Here is an 18,453-nt window from a genome sequence, read left to right as displayed (position 1 = left end):
AATTATTTTTTTCGTATTCCTTAACTAGTTCTTATTATTTACATAATTTAGAAATTATACCTTAAACTAATACTTTTTGCCTTAGAGACTTGTGCAAGTCTATATTCAAGGTGTACTCAGCTTGGGCTATCACCATTCATCTCCTTCCTGTTAGTTTAACTCGTTGGACTATAGGTAAAATATATAGTAGCCTATAGACGGGAATCAGTTGTCTGACTGTTTGCATTGAAGGATGCGTATTTCCTTCACTAAGTCTTCACTGGTTCCGTGTCTCCTGCTGTCAAAGAAGTGAAGTAAAGTGAAGTATGGGACGGCATGTGTGTAGGTGTCATCGTGAGAGTCGTACATGATGTGTGTAGTGTAGTGAAGGTTATGTGGCGGGGGTGTGGGAGGTGTGTCTCCTGCTGTCAAAGAAGTGAAGTATGGGACGGCATGTATGTAGGTGTCATCGTGAGAGTCGTACATGATGTGTGTAGTGTAGTGAAGGTTATGTGGCGGGGGTGTGGGAGGTGTGTCTCCTGCTGTCAAAGAAGTGAAGTATGGGACGGCATGTGTGTAGGTGTCATCGTGAGAGTCGTACATGATGTGTGTAGTGTGGTGAAGGTTATGTGGCGGGGGTGTGGGAGGTGTGTCTCCTGCTGTCAAAGAAGTGAAGTAAAGTGAAGTATGGGACGGCATGTGTGTAGGTGTCATCGTGAGAGTCGTACATGATGTGTGTAGTGTAGTGAAGGTTATGTGGCGGGGGTGTGGGAGGTGTGTCTCCTGCTGTCAAAGAAGTGAAGTAAAGTGAAGTATGGGACGGCATGTGTGTAGGTGTCATCGTGAGAGTCGTACGTGATGTGTGTCGTGCATGCGCAGTGAAGGTTATGTGGCGGGTGTGTGTGAGGTGTGTCTTTCGTCAGAGAAGGTATCAAATGGTTTAGGTGTCTTAGGTGTACGTGGTTCGTTGTTCAGTTGACTCTGTGGTCCAGCGTGTTGGAGTATATTTCACATGTTTCGGTTGTTTGGATCTGAGTGAGTGAGTGAGTATGGTTTTACGCCGCTTTTAGCACTATTCCAGCAATATCACGGCGGGGGACACCAGAAATGGGCTTCACACATTGTACCCATGTCGGGAATCGAACCCGGGTCTTCGGCGTGACGAGCGAACGCTTAAACCACTAGGCTACCCGACCGCCCCTGTTTGGATCTGATCGTTATGGATAGAAACAAGTGAAATACATAGAACCTACATCAATGTCACGATGGCACGGTGTGGCGGTATTTGTTCACCAGCCTGCATCACTTCCGGCTTTCCTCCCACATGAGGCTGACAGGCAGTGACGTAACTAAAATACCGTCCAAAGCGAGGTTATCCGTGAACATCCGGGTTACCATTGGACTTCAGCAACCCATGCTTGTCGACTAACGGGATCGGGTGGTCAGGCTCGCTGACTTAAGATCGATTGCATGTCATCGTATCCCAATTGCGTAGATAGATGCTCATTATGTCAATCTCTGGATTGCCTTGTCAGATTCGATTATTTACAGACCGTCGTCATATAGCTGGAATATTGCTGAGTGAGACGATAACAAACAAACAAACAAACAAACAAAGTGTTCACGGTGCATCCCATGACAACAAAGTAATTTAACTAAAATAAAACCCCACTTTCGGTAGGCCGACCTAGCCTTGCTCCAAGGCTGTACTCAATGCTACGACCATGGATGTATACTTAATTCTATCCTTATAACAGGCAAGTCAAGATGGTAAGAGTTTAAAGACGCCAGTCTTTTATAAAGACAACTTATTCTTATCATTTAAATAATCTAGAGATTATGATTTAAACTAATAATTATTGCCTTAGAGATTTGTGCAAGTATTCATCGTGCAGTTGTGAAGAGTTTTTCTTGCTGTGAACATCATATGTGGTATGTAGTGAGGGGGTGGGATTTTACGCCTCTTTTAACAACATTTCAACAATATCGAACACAAGGTACGTGCTTCAAAAATGGTACCGACGTGTGTATTGAATTGAAAATAATTTACAGAAAAGTAACGTTGTTAAATTATTTTAATACAATAAAGTAAAGGGGAGCCCAGAAACTTCATTTATGCAGTAATCTTGACTTGCCAACTATTATAGACTTGCATGGGTTGTATTGGATATATTTGTTTCAGGGTCTGTATGACAACTTACGACGTGTGTTGAACGAAATTTTTGTTTCATAAACCAAGGATTCATAAGTGTGTATCTCGTTCAGACCCATACCATATATATTACCCAATCGTAATCCAAAAGTAACTCAAGGTCACGTTGGCTCCCTTACGATTCAATGAATCGACTTCGCGGACACAAATTTATGGATTATATCAAATTAAAAAAACTTTATTGAGTTCCACTATACATGTATACCCTTAACTACCCCGTTATATATACACCTGCTGTATTTCTTTCAGTGAATCCTTTGCTCGGTTTACTGGAGCGTCAGGGACGCGTTGTGGTTTGGCCACCAGGGTTTGCTTTAAAATAGCAATAAGGACAGTGGTACTTAACTAAGTGTCGAGGATGAAGTGGGTGGGTTTGACGTCTTGGGACAGTTATATGTGTATATCACAGAAGACGTATAATGCCGCATGTCTTACAGGTTCACCACTTTGGTTAAACCCGCGGATATCTGGTATCGACATACCAAGGTTCATCACATTGGTGAAACCCGCGGATATATGGTATCGACATACCAAGGTTCATCACTTTGGTGAAACCCGCGGATATATGGTATCGACATACCAAGGTTCATCACTTTGGTTAAACCCGCGGATATATGGTATCGACATACCAAGGTTCATCACTTTGGTGAAACCCGTGGATATATGGTATCGACATACCAAGGTTCATCACTTTGGTGAAACCCGTGGATATATGGTATCGACATACCAAGGTTCATCACTTTGGTGAAACCCGCGGATATATGGTATCGACATACCAAGGTTCCCCACTTTGGTGAAACCCGCGGATATATGGTATCGACATACCAAGGTTCACCACTTTGGTGAAACCCGCGGATATATGGTATCGACATACCAAGGTTCCCCACTTTGGTGAAACCCGCGGATATATGGTATCGACATACCAAGGTTCCCCACTTTGGTGAAACCCGCGGATATATGGTATCGACATACCAAGGTTCATCACTTTGGTGAAACCCGCGGATATCTGGTATCGACATACCAAGGTTCATCACTTTGGTGAAACCCGCGGATATCTGGTATCGACATACCAAGGTTCATCACTTTGGTTAAACCCGCGGATATCTGGTATCGACATACCAAGGTTCATCACTTTGGTTAAACCCGCGGATATCTGGTATCGACATACCAAGGTTCATCACTTTGGTTAAACCCGCGGATATCTGGTATCGACATACCAAGGTTCATCACTTTGGTGAAACCCGCGGATATATGGTATCGACATACCAAGGTTCATCACTTTGGTGAAACCCGCGGATATATGGTATCGACATACCAAGGTTCATCACTTTGGTGAAACCCGCGGATATATGGTATCGACATACCAAGGTTCACCACTTTGGTGAAACCCGTGGATATATGGTATCGACATACCAAGGTTCACCACTTTGGTGAAACCCGTGGATATATGGTATCGACATACCAAGGTTCACCACTTTGGTGAAACCCGTGGATATATGGTATCGACATACCAAGGTTCACCACTTTGGTGAAACCCGTGGATATATGGTATCGACATACCAAGGTTCATCACTTTGGTGAAACCCGCGGATATATGGTATCGACATACAGAGGTTCATCACTTTGGTGAAACCCGTGGATATGAGGTATTGACATACCAAGGTTCATCACTTTGGTGAAACCCGTGGATATGAGGTATTGACATACCAAGGTTCATCACTTTGGTGAAACCTGTGGATATGAGGTATCGACATACCAAGGTTCATCACTTTGGTGAAACCCGTGGATATATGGTATCGACATACCAAGGTTCATCACTTTGGTTAAACCCGCGGATATATGGTATCGACATACCAAGGTTCACCACTTTGGTGAAACCCGTGGATATATGGTATCGACATACCAAGGTTCATCACTTTGGTGAAACCCGTGGATATATGGTATCGACATACCAAGGTTCATCACTTTGGTTAAACCCGCGGATATATGGTATCGACATACCAAGGTTCACCACTTTGGTGAAACCCGTGGATATATGGTATCGACATACCAAGGTTCATCACTTTGGTGAAACCCGTGGATATATGGTATCGACATACCAAGGTTCACCACTTTGGTGAAACCCGTGGATATATGGTATCGACATACCAAGGTTCACCACTTTGGTGAAACCCGTGGATATATGGTATCGACATACAAAGGTTCATCACTTTGGTGAAACCCGTGGATATATGGTATCGACATACCAAGGTTCATCACTTTGGTTAAACCCGCGGATATATGGTATCGACATACCAAGGTTCACCACTTTGGTGAAACCCGTGGATATATGGTATCGACATACCAAGGTTCATCACTTTGGTGAAACCCGTGGATATATGGTATCGACATACCAAGGTTCATCACTTTGGTGAAACCCGTGGATATATGGTATCGACATACCAAGGTTCATCACTTTGGTGAAACCCGTGGATATATGGTATCGACATACCAAGGTTCATCACTTTGGTGAAACCCGTGGATATATGGTATCGACATACCAAGGTTCACCACTTTGGTGAAACCCGTGGATATATGGTATTGACATACCAAGGTTCATCACTTTGGTGAAACCCGTGGATATATGGTATCGACATACCAAGGTTCACCACTTTGGTGAAACCCGTGGATATATGGTATCGACATACAAAGGTTCATCACTTTGGTGAAACCCGTGGATATATGGTATCGACATACAAAGGTTCATCACTTTGGTGAAACCCGTGGATATGAGGTATCGACAATCGTATCGTATTCAATCTTTACCTAATTAACGATGATGATCTCTATAAAGATGTGTGTTCAACAGTCGCCTAATCGTTATGTTGTCACGCCGATGTCCCGGGTTCGAATCCCCACATGGGTACAATGCGTGATGTTGCTGAAATATTGCTAAACCATACTAACTCACTCACTCACTCACTCACGATAAACGTATTCGTCCTTTGAGTCTGAATGCGTTACTGTCAGTAGGTCTTCCATCAAAGCAAGAACAGTTCCTGTATTACGGATATAACGAATACGTAATGAGTTCGTGATAACCGACTTTATTATGCATCACACAGCCTTAATGAGCGGACCACACATTCTCCAGAGAGGAGCTCAACACAACAAAAATGGTTCGTGACTAAATATTTAATCGGGGAATTTCATTGCACAGTTTAAAACGCCTAACCTTCGCCATGTTAGATATGTACATTTTCCCATGTAAATAAATTAGGAGGTATATACACTGAGCTGTATCAAGTTACACATAGATCACATCAAGAGGCGCGAGTCTCACAACCTGAGGGCCGAAAGACGGCGTTGCTGTTTGGTTGAACAGAAGAGCATTGCCTGTGTCACGAAATGCCATTGGTTTCACAATTTCAGTCCAAGACATGACCTTCTCAGGGACATTGCACAGAAGCGGGCCACAGAGTGGAGGTTAATCTTTGCTCTTGGGTCAGAGCTTTTGATAATGTTTAGATGAAGGAAACGTCTTTGGTTGACCTTGTACAACAGACCAACGTGGAAGTCATGAAAATTGTGAGACGTTGTTTGGAGATTTATTTTTATGTGTGCGTTTATTTGTCTGGGTAGGGTCCGGCCATGACTCTGGAGATGAAGTCCTCGTACTTGACGTTGCCCTCCAGATCCTCTCTCAAGTCTGTGCACCTGATGATTTCATCAACGTCGTTGTCTGACAATCTGTCTCCCAGAGATGTCAGAACGTGCCTCAGCTCAGCAGATGAGATGAAGCCCTGGCCCTCCCTGTCGAATGTCTTGAAAGCCTCCATGAAGTCGGCGTAGGTGCCTGTGTCCTTGATCTGCATGACGGTCTGGTAGATGGGCAGGAACTCCTCCAGTTTGTAGTTCTTCTCTCCGAACTTTTGAACACCGCCGTTCTTCATGATGGTGCTCATTGTAGGGTTGAGGCCCAGACAGTACAACATGTCGCCGGTCTTGGCAGCGTCGACGGCGCCATCACGACCATCCCAGAAATCGAAAAGGTCGAACACCTCGGTGACCTCCTCAATTTCGTCTCGTGATAGTTCGGGCTGAAAATAATGATATGATATTAGATCTCCAAAAGAAAAAGAAAGTCGTTACAATTTCAAAGAAATACCAAAACACTGCGGACATTGTTGACACTACCAACACTGCGGACATTGTTGACACTACCAACACTGCGGACATTGCTGACACTACCAACACTGCGGACACTGTTGACCCTCCAACACTGCGGACATTGCTGACACTACCAACACTGCGGACACTGTTGACACTACCAACACTGCGGACACTACCAACACTGCGGACATTGTTGACACTACCAACACTGCGGACACTGTTGACACTACCAACACTGCGGACACTGTTGACACTACCAACACTGCGGACACTGTTGACACCACCAACACTTCTGACACTGTTGACAATACCAACACTTCTGACACTGTTGACACTACCAACACTGCGGACACTACCAACACTGCTGACACTGTTGACACTACCAACTCTGCGGACATTGTTGACACTACCAACACTGCGGACACTGTTGACACTACCAACACTGCGGACACTGTTGACACTACCAACACTTCTGACATTGTTGACACTACCAACACTTCTGACATTGTTGACACTACCAACACTGCGGACAGTGTTGACACTACCAACACTGCGGACACTGTTGACACTACCAACACTGCGGACATTGTTGACACTACCAACACTGCGGACACTGTTGACACTACCAACACTGCGGACACTGTTGACACTACCAACACTGCGGACACTGTTGACACTACCAACACTGCGGACATTGCTGACACTACCAACACTGCGGACACTGTTGACACTACCAACACTGCGGACACTGTTGACACTACCAACACTGCTGACACTGTTGACACTACCAACACTGCGGACAGTGTTGACACTACCAACACTGCTGACACTGTTGACACTACCAACACTTCTGACATTGTTGACACTACCAACACTGCGGACACTGTTGACACTACCAACACTGCCCTCGATTATCTGGCATGACTCAAATGCGCCGATATTCCCTCGACTAACATCTAGTCTCTGAAATAAACATCTTTTACAGAAAAAAACAGTTGTTAAATTATAGTAATAAAATATATGATAAGAAGGAGGCCAGAGACTTTCTTCATTTTCAGATTTCCTGATACTGCAGTAATCTAGACTTGCCAATTATAATAGACTTGCATGGGATTTATTGGATATGTGTGTGTCAGGGTCTGTATGACAGACTAGATATCCCCCTTTAACAGACAACTACGAACACAAGTTGCTCTATTGGTTTTGATCAACAGCCAAAGTATGGCGTTAATTACCCTCTAATCCAAAGAAAAGCCGACAAAATCACTATGAAAACATTTTATTTGAGGTTTTAAGTTAAACCTCGATATTGTATGTGATTTGAGGTTTAAAGTTAATAATCGATATTGTGTGTGCAACTTCCTATATATCTGTATTTAAAATATAGGAGACAACTATCACGTTTCCCCAAAACTGTTTCGTATAATGCTCAGTGATATGTGTGATTAATGCTAAAACAGCTTAGCTCAGCAAAGTGAACTGCTTACAGAAGCTATTTTACCACTGCCTTATGACTATATGAGAGCAAGTGTTTTATCATTCCCAAACTCTCAACCATAGTATCATTCTAACCTCCGACAACTTCGTTGCCATGGTAGCACTTTCTTGTAATCAAACGAGCTACTAAAGGGCGAAGTTGGTAAAAAGCAAGCTCTGGGAAAGTGAAGTCTGTTCTGCCAGTGAACCCACGCACGACAGGCGGTGCTGCTGTTTGCCTTAGTCATGGCGTTTAGTCGCTGCTGCAGCCGTACCCACCGAGCGCTAGTTACTGTGTCCGGGGATGGCGGCTGTAATTAGAACCAGGTGCCATCTACGGTTCTGGGGATACCTCGCGTGCCGGGGAAATTGAACCCCCCTCGAGGAGACAAACACGATACCTGTACATGGGTTGATGTTAGATACGTTTACCACGAGAATTCTAAACGCGCATGGACTTCCTTTCACGTCGCATTGAACATTCACATGCACAGCAGGCTTACATCAACGTGCTGGGGAGTTTAGATGCCATGACAGCGGTTTGTAAATAAACGAGTCCTGGCCAGACAATCCAGAGATTGACATCATGAACATCGATCTTCGAAATTAGGATACGATGACATGCATCAACCACGCGACCCTGACCACCCGATCCCGTTAGTCGTCTCTTACGACAATCATGAGGTGAGGTGAAATTGGGTTTAACGTCGCGTCCAAGATTATATAGCGACGTGCATGCATCTGTGTGTGTGTTTGGCTGCTTGTAGTAGTCCGGACTGATGCCGATTTATAGTGCTAGCTCACTGAGATACCATGCCGCAGTTTAACATGAATACCCCACTCAGACACAGTATACTGACTCCGAGACTCCTTGTTTTAGCCCCTTAATGCCGAGCGCCAGACAGGGTAACAACAAGTACCATCTTTTATCGTCTTTTGGTATGACGCGGCCGGGAATCAAACCCCGGACCTTCCGCTCTCCGGGCGGACGCTCTACAACTAGACCACGGAGGCGGTCTACGACAATCATGGGTTGCTTAAGCCCACTTCAAACGCAGAATTTCACGTATTACACCAATGTCACGCCTTTGGGTCTCTTTGTGGAGCGTGTTTGGTTTAACGCCGCTGTACACAGTGTTTTAGTTACCTCACGGCGTCGCACCCACGACTATCGGATCGTGGTATGACAGAAGGGCGCTAACCACTCGGCCACCCTAGCGATCATGCCTAGTTTCATTCCCCGTGGGTGTATGAATGTTGTGTTGTAATGAAATGTTTACAGCACGAATAACGCCGAAAAGGGTAAAATGTTGATGATGACGATGACTACGTTATCTCGTGATAGAAACTACCTGTATGTACATCATGCTAACAATCACGACCAGCGTTAATCGGGACACGCTCACCCTAACGATGCGCGTTACCCTCAGGAAACGATCCCCCCCAGGATGTGCTCCCAACTGTGGTGCGTGACTCCCAACTGAGTGCGACGTTAAACAAAACCAAAACCAAAACCAAAACCAAAACAAATCCTATATGCTGTCACACCAAATCACCCTCTTAAGTAAACAAGGGGGCACGGGTGGCTCAGTCGTCTAAGGCGCTGCGATTCGCTTTGCAGAGTTGCGTCCCCTTGGCACGCCAGAAACCTATGATTGTGGGTTCGAATCCCGGTTCGCCCCGATTATGTTTCTAGGTTTGTCAGCACCATACCCGTGCTCGTGGGTTTCACCGAAGTGGTAAACGTCTAAGACCTGCATCACTTCGGGCTTTCCTCCCACATTAAGCTGACACGCCGTGATATAACTGGAATAATGTTGATGCGGCGTTAAACCCAACTCACTCACTCACCCACTTAAATAAACACAGTGAGAAGAGTACCTGTCTCAGGTTGTAGTTAACGTTGTTTTACGTTTCCCAATAAAAACACAGTAGAGTTCACATAAGCTGCTAAATGTTTATCAATCAGTGAAGAAAACATATATAGTATTCGAACTAGACCACACTGAACCATCTGTAAAAACAAATTACGCTGAGACGTTAAATACTTAAAAAAATACCTGCCAGAAAGGAAACACCCACTTATTTATTCAACAAGTATCCCTTAACCTAGCCTTGCTCCAAGGTTGTACTGATAGAGAAGTCCATGGATGTGTTGTAATTCTATCCTCTAATAGGCAAGTCTAGATATGTGGACAATACACCCAGTCTCTTATAGGGACAACTTGTTCTTATTATTTATATAATCTAGAAATTATGATTTAGCTTCTAATTAATATGCCCTAGAGATTTGTGCAAGTCTACCGTTAACCTCTTTCTGGTGTTCGAGTGCTGCAACATGGCCGCCAGGTGAGTACTTTCAGGCGATATATAGCTAGCGATGGATTTCAGAAACCAACTATAGCCGGTAATAAGCTAATGTGTTAGTGTGACTTGTGTATGCTGCTGATTACCGGCGCAGCAGCACATGTTTGGAAGTGGAATGAGCGACGCGGTAACTCGATACTGGTCCCTCCATTACAACCAGTCACAACTGCCAGGCAGGCAAGTAGTGCCAACGCGTAGGAATACATACGTTCTTTGTTGAACGTTGTCTGCTCCTGACGCATTAGAAGAAACAGTGCGCCATGGCAACCTAACACCTTACTTTTAGGCCTCTACTTAATGCACCTTTTGTAATTAACCAAATCGCAGACTCGCGGGTTGGTTTTATGTTATCGTTCTGGGAAAGCGTTTATAACTAATGGGAATTATGTAAGGTGAATTAAGGTGAAATGACATGGATGTGGCGGCTTCAAAGTAGCCTTGTTCCACGGCTTTACTGAAAGAAAGTCTATGGATGTGTAGTAAGTCTATCCTCCTCCCAAGCAGGGACTCCAGTTTCTTATATTGGGACAATTTGTTCTTATTATTTACATAATCTAGAAATTATGATTTAAACTAATAATTATTGCCTTAGACACTTCTATGAGGTGAGCTACGGTGTGTCTTGTCTTATTAGTTACATAATCTAGAAATTATGATTTAAACTAATAATTATTGCCTTAGACACTTCTATGAGGTGAGCTACGGTGTGTCTTGTCTGAACACAAGCATCAAGTATGTTAGTATAGATTCGTACATAGTTGTTCTAGTATTCCTTTCAGTTTGACCTTGATGGTTAATCTTACAAAGTGGAGAACGCACGATGGCAAAGCTCGTCAGTCCGCAACTAACCCGAGCCCACAAACACGTATGTTTTGGTTTATGATACATCGAACAGGCAGCGTTCAGCTAAATATAGCACATTTTTGAGGATGGAAAAATCATTACTTGGCTGTCTTAAAAAGGCGATAAGGAAACTTGCCTCTCCGACTTTTGTTGAGCAGTCGAGTCATGCTTCGTGTAAGTGTGTAAGATAGTGTATCAATACTTGAAAGACATGTTGGCACGGGCGGCCCAGTCGTCTAAGGCGCCGCAATTCGCTTTGCAGAGTTGCGTCCCTTGGGCACGCCAGAAACATATGATTGTGGTTCGCATCCCGGCTCACCCCGATTATGTTTCTAGGTTTGTCAGCACCATACCCTTGCTCGTGGGTTTCACTAAAGTAAACATCTAAGACTTGCATCACTTCGGGTTTTCCTCCCACATTAAGCTGACACGCCGCGATATAACAAGGATATTGTTGAAAGCTGCGTTAAACACAACTAACATGAAAGACATGTTTTGTTCTAACGATGTTCTTTCGGGGTAAAACGGGTCCTGAAACTAAATTCACACTGTCTGGTGCGTGATTCTGACGGAAGCGCAACATGGACGTTTCGACATAACGGGGGTTCGATACAGACGAAGTGATACTGATGTACAGATACCAACGTCCCTCTGTCGATGTTATCGCTGCTAATACTATACGTGTCGAGGGGTAGCTCGTACTTACGACCTGCATCACTTCGGGCTTTCCTCCGACATCAAGCTGATATGCTATTCAAAGCGTCGATAAACTCACTCACTCACATACTTACGATTGCATTTACGCGAAGATTGTTTAAAGGGGTTTTGAGTTAACCAGGTTCGTAACACCGGAAGTCGACTGAATCTATACCACTCAAAAGAAGTTCAGGACCACCGATTCTTTCATATTACTATAGTTAATATATCATGGCACCAATTCTTTCATATTATTATAGTTAATCTATCATGGCACCAATTCTTTCATATTATTATAGTTAATCTATCATGGCACCAATTATTTCATATTACTATAGTTAATCTATCATGGCACCAATTCTTTCATATTACTTTAGTTAATCTATCATGGCACCAATTCTTTCATATTGCTATAGTTAATATATCATGGCACCAATTCTTTCATATTGCTATAGTTAATATATCATGGCACCAATTCTTTCATATTGCTATAGTTAATATATCATGGCACCAATTCTTTCATATTACTTTAGTTAATCTATAATGGCACCAATTCTTTCATATCGACTTTGTCATTGCATGAACTATAGAAATGTGTAACAATTGGACGGTCCTTGACTTGTTGTGAGCAGTATATCTTGATAGAAGGGAATCTAGCCCCTGTAACCCAACCCACAATGACAAGCTATCTCGCAAATAAATTATGAACGTAAAAGAGACGAGCCCGAACAACTGCCTATAGAGATACCGGGGCTCTGAAGGCGTCTATCAGCTCTGTCAGCATAAACAGCGCATCTTCCCTCCTCCAGCCGGCTAGGGTTAAACACTTTCGATCACGTGACTTGAAGATGAGCGAGATAAAAAACCAGACGTTTAAACTCCAAAAAGAATAGAAGATAAGGTCGTATATACACATTCCGCTGATGAAGGAATAAAACCATTTACACGATCTCCTCAAACATGTAATTGTTTAATGTAAAATTTTCTGACACACAGAAATACAAACCTACGCAACAATAAATCTGCATAAGATTCCACTCGTTAGATAAGACGTGATGGCTTGGACAAAGAGGCCCAATCTAAGTCATCGTTTGTCTGGTACCGCTGACTTAACCAATGACCTCTAACGCCCTTGATAATCCAAAGAGAGCTTAAGAAAAACCGTGAACGCTATTCAATGCATTATGGAGTTTAAAACTGAAAGTATGAAAGTTAAATTTTGAAACAGCTTTTAAAGAACAAAGTGCAAAAAGGTGTTTAAAATTCAACACAGGAAAGGTACGGTAGGTGGTACATACCATGGTTATTTGTTGAGCAAGTTGCGGAGAAGTCCCGAGGCGTTGAAGGGCTGAGAGTAACTGAACGTTCTACTCGAGGACGGGCGACGCTGCTATATTTATACCAGCCTCTGAACGTTGCCATACTAGGGGGCTGCCATGTGCCCTGATACCTGAGACGGTGCTGCATCCCAAGGATGGGGGGTAGCCTGGTCACTGTGGGGGCAGGGGGGACGTCGCGCGGGGGAGAGGGGAGACGTATGATAATATGGTCAGTATGGCGCGGAGAGATTAAGTTGAGCGTTATAATGAAGTAGATGCGTAACTTAAGCAACGGTTGGTGGTGACAGAGGATGAAGGTTCTAGATACATGACGTTATGTCGGGGGTGGAGCTATTCTGGAGTAGGGAAGGGGGGTGGTAAGTTAATGCAGTAAAGTTTCAGTGCATTAAATTCCTCAGAAACGTGTATATTTATTACACATTTTCGTCTGTTTGGTTTTGAAAGACGTGTTGTTGCAATGCGCAGTGTGTGAGTGTATGGCGAATGTTCAAAACGGTAGATGTTACATGTGTTGTCTCCACGCTCTCCTTGTATCCCTGTAATTGCTGTGATGGTACCGCATGCTAAAGAAGTTGCACTTGCTATCTCCTGGCGACAGTAGTGGCACACATATTCATCATGGCTTTTTGGAAGCCGCATAATTGTAACATGACCGAATAACTTTCGTTGAGATCTGCGCAACGTTCTGTGGAACTGGAAAAAAGCATTGTACAGCATTGTGTGAAGATTTGATTATTCAAGTAGATAATATTGTTTCTGCAGACACGCTAGGATTTGTTTCAGCTTAGCTTTGTGGGAAGATATTGTTTTACGACGCTTTCAGTAGTTTTCCAGAAATGGGCATCCCACATTGTACCCTTGTAGGGAATCAAAACCGGGTCTTGGGGGTGTCGAGAGAACTAGGCTACCCTACCGTCCTTTAGCTGAAGGACATCAGTCTGCAAGTCAAGTGGTACCGCTGTATACCGCAATGGGGAACTGGTCAGGTTCACTCACAGGTTTGCCTGATCCTGACAAGAATATTTACAGGTTGTGATCCAGCTTGATATTGCTAACTGCGGCGTAAAAGAATATTCCCTCACCCGTTGCTCTTCACACAGACGCGTATCCTCCACTAGTGATACGCAATAAGAATCATACAGTCAGTGAGTGAGTATGGTTTTACGCCGCGTTTAGCAATATTCCCGCATTGTCCAGGCGGGGACCACGGGTCCCGCTTGCACAAGGCGATCGTAGTGCTACGACTATCGTAAATCTGTGTTAAAGTGTGGGACTGACGATTGTCGTAACGTTAAGATGACTTTATGCAAGTGGATCCAGTGTGCCGTTGTACAAAGCGATCTTAGCGCTAAGGTGATCGTAAATCCCATACCATAGACTTACGACAGTCGTTGCGCTTAGGTTGTTTTGTATATCGGCACCCGGGAATATATCATATATTAATAATTTCTTGTCACGTGCAGATACAGATCCACATGCTACTTATCTCGTTTATCAGCTGGAAACTTATCAGCTTACGATCGTCTCAGCGCTAGAAAGCTTTGTGGGACGGGACCCAGTAGGGCGGGGTTACTGGATCGAGTCCCAGAGTCAGCCTACCAGAACCTTGGTCTGTTGGTCTGTCCACTGGTTTGTGTTCATGGCTTTCACCAAATGACCAGCGTAATCACCGTGGTATGGCTGCAACCCCCCCCCCCCCCCCCCCCCCCCAACACAAGCCCCAAGTCCCCCACCCCACCCCTACATTGCTGAGTTGAAGTTGTATATCGGACACTCACTTATCAATGATTGTACCCGTGTTCCACCATAGTCACTGTGATATCCCCGTGAAGATCCGGGCTAGAATTTGGCCTTCAGCTCCCAACGGGATCGGGTCGTCAGGCTCGCTGACTTGGTTGATGCATGTCATCGTATCCCAGTTGCGTAGATCGATGCTCATGATGTCAATCACTGGATTGTCTGGTCAAGGTTCGATTATATATAGACTGCCATCATATACCTGGAATATTGCTGAGTGTGGCGTTAAACAACAAACAAAATGATTGTACCCAGAAATCATGACAAATAGCATGATAACAGGTGACAAAATGTAAGCTTTTGCTTTGTGTACGGGTAACTAGGATCATCAGAGGCCCAGAAAAACCGAGTATTTGTTTAAAATATATAAATCACCATTATCCAATTAATTATAGGGTGCTTGTGTACAAATACGCGTAAAACTTTACAAAAACAACAGTTAATAACACTGTGCGTAATTACCCAATGAAGCTATTCCAGCGTGCGTATCTGTAGAATCTCATTAAAGTCAGATCTATGTTCTGATTTTAATGAGATTGGTATCTGTATTTCTTTACCCTCTGCATAACCTATAAACTAACTGTGGATAACTGCCCCTCTTGTAACGCAGACATGCATTTCGCTACTGTGATATGGGACACTGGCGGTTGCATTTTAAGCACTGCTCCTTGTTTTAAAAATACCCAATAGACTTACCAAAGGGAATATAAATATATTATTACCCAGAGAAAGACCATCAATACCCAGGGTGAATGATAACATACAATCTTCAAAAAGTGAGTGAGTGAGTATGGTTTTACGCCGCTTTAAGCAATATTCCAGCAATATCACCAGAAATGGGCTTTCCACAGTGTACCCATGTCGGGAATCGAAACCGGGTCTTCGGCGTGACGAGCGAACGCTTTAACCACTAGGCTCTTAAAAAAGAAACGCACAGGTAGTATGTAGTTCATTGAACCTGACTACACAAAAAACCAGGCATATTAATTGGATATATGTTATTGGAAAATGTTGGTGGCCTGATATTCGACAAACGATGCGTCAAAAAGCAGCCATTGTCGACTTGCGTTGGTGCCATACCTTACAGCCTTGAGAAACTGGAGACGAGTGTGGTTCAGCGGTGAATCACGATTTTTCTTCACTGGCGAGATGGAAGACAACGTTTTTATCGTCGTCGAAATGTGCGATTTCGACAATTCGTGTCAGGGTGTGGGGGGCCATATCCTTCACCAGGAGATTTGACTTGGTTGAGGTTCAGGGAACTTTGACAGCAAATCGCTACATGAATCAAATTCTTCAACCTCACCGTCTTCCAATCATTGACCGCCAGAGAGAGCTGTTTCAACAGGACAACGTTCCACCGCACACAGTTCGTGTCACGGTAGACTACCTTCATAATGCCATCATCAACGGCTTGCTCTGGCCATCGAGATCTCCAGATCTCAACCCAATCGAACACCTCGGGGATGAACTCGATCGACGTGTACGTCAACGTCAGAACACGCCACAGACACTCCCAAAATTGGCCAACGCGTTACAAGCAGAAGGGCGCAGAATTCCGCAGGACATAATTCGTACACTTATCTAGTCAGTGCCGAGGAGATGCAAAAACGTGATTGCTGCCCGGGGCGGTCACACGACGAGATAATGAGCTCAGCGCAACCTTGTGGCCTTATGTGACATGACAATGAACAGTTTTCAATGCTTTTGTACAACGACATGTGACTATCGAGTTCCAAAATATAATATTTGTATCTATGATATTAAATTGAATAAATCGACTTTATTAGATACAATAAATCTACCAAAAATCTACCCGTACGTTTCTTTTTTTTGAAGCGTGTATGTGTTAATAAGGATCAAACTTTTATATGAAGAGTATGTTGTTCAAGACAATGTCCACACTCTTAAAAGCAAAATATACTGAGGAGTAAAAGAAACTATACCTTATTTTTTATCATGTTTGATTTTCAAGTTAGCAATACATGATAATGAAATGTCAGGTCTCAAAGAATACTTGGATTTATTTTCAAAAATATATTTTGATTTGAATTTTAAAACAATATAAAGATTTTTTTCAATTGCATCATACACAACTGCTGATGGGTATCTTAGACGTTTTATCATTGAAAAACAATAAATTTGCTTTTCTGGGCACAAATTTACAATATTTCAAACATGATAGCAGTCTTGTGATAGCAAATTCATTTCTTGCCCCAGACTTCATTGAACCAGTTTATTTTTAGACTTAACTACTCAGCCACAGATCACTCTTTACAATTTGTTGCAGGAATGACCGATGGTAGCATAGACATTATCAAATTTAACAACAATTTTAAATTACATAAAAAAAACAAAAACAAGTGCGGCGTATAGCAACAAAGAAACAAAAAACAAAAATACATAAAAAAACGAACACGATATACTTTCTTCTGCCCCTAAGTTTATAAGGTATCCACAGAAAAAGTGGTTCGGTGCAATAATACAGCGAGGAATGGAGACAGCGCCACGGACAAGTTTAGGCTGGCTGCCCTGGGGTGACATCTCACCCTGACCACTCGTAATGACGTCACACACTGTTGTATCCGAAGAGGGCACAGGCTGCCACGTCGCATAGTTCACTCCGAGGTCGAGGTCAGAGTTGCGCCCCTTCCTGGTTTTAGGATCTGCCTATCGTATTTACTCCATGTTTGCTCCGACTATACTATAATTCTTGTTTTGACAGCCTCATTCCCGTCTTCGTAGGTTCACTAAAGTGACTTGCGTTCTTTAATTCCTGTGATATTAATTATCAAATATAACTCACTCACATACTCACCGCCTCCATGGTCTAGTGGTAGAGCGTCCGCCCGAAAAGCGGAAGGTCCGGGGTTCGATCCCCTGCCGCGTCATACCAAAAGACGTTAAAAGATGGTACTTGTTGTTACCCTGTCTGGCGCTCGGCATTAAGGGGCTAAAACAAGGACTGGTCGGCTCGGAGTCAGTATACTGTGTCTGAGTGGGGTATTCATGTTAAACTGTGGCATGGTATCTCAGTGAGCTAGCACTATAAATCGGCATCAGTCCGGACTACTACAAGCAGCCACACAAACACACACACGTACATGCACGTCACTATATAAGTGCAATAATCTTGGACGCGACGTTAAACCCAATATCACCTCACCTCACTCACATACTTACATATATATCTGTGAGAGATCGACTGTTTTATATTCTGGCGGGAGAAAAGCCACCGTTCGGCCACCCCGAAATCGCAGGTTCGACTCTCTAGGATACAGTGGACAAATACAAGCGTTGTTTGAGCCACCACAGGCTCTAAAACACTTTTACTATCAACCACTTATCCGGACTAAGCTAATGTACGTCTTCATCTAAATTATTCTCATTCATAAACCAAAGTGTGTAAAACATGCATTGCCAAGCACCAAAGTCTCTTCATTAAATAGGGCACGTGTGAATGCTTCAGATTCCTTGAGTAGGATCTTCAAGATTGCAAACATTCATTAACACAGATAAGAGAACCTATATCATGCGAATGTGAAATCTTAATGAGCATAGTTAAAGATAACGAAGCATAACCCAGTGAAA

The 18,453-nt window shown here is 43.5% G+C and overlaps 1 protein-coding gene across 1 annotated transcript; it reads right to left on the bottom strand.

The window, feature by feature from the left end:
- Nucleotides 1–5,350: 5,350 nt before the first annotated feature.
- On the bottom strand, nt 5,351–13,362 carry LOC124143150 (myosin essential light chain, striated adductor muscle-like). The gene is made up of 2 exons (XM_046511984.1): nt 13,024–13,362; nt 5,351–6,270 (listed from the first exon to the last, which is right to left on the bottom strand). The coding sequence occupies exons 1-2, from the start codon at nt 13,024–13,026 to the stop codon at nt 5,797–5,799; spliced, it is 477 nt and encodes a 158-aa protein (XP_046367940.1). The 5' UTR covers nt 13,027–13,362; the 3' UTR covers nt 5,351–5,796.
- Between the last annotated feature and the right edge of the window lie 5,091 nt (nt 13,363–18,453).

Source organism: Haliotis rufescens, unplaced genomic scaffold (assembly GCF_023055435.1).
Source record: "Haliotis rufescens isolate VD_foot unplaced genomic scaffold, xgHalRufe1.0.p SCAF_131, whole genome shotgun sequence".
Classification (NCBI taxonomy): Eukaryota; Metazoa; Mollusca; class Gastropoda; order Lepetellida; family Haliotidae; genus Haliotis; species Haliotis rufescens.
The sequence above is the reverse complement of the archived record's forward strand: the minus strand, read 5'-3'. Positions and strand labels throughout refer to the sequence as shown.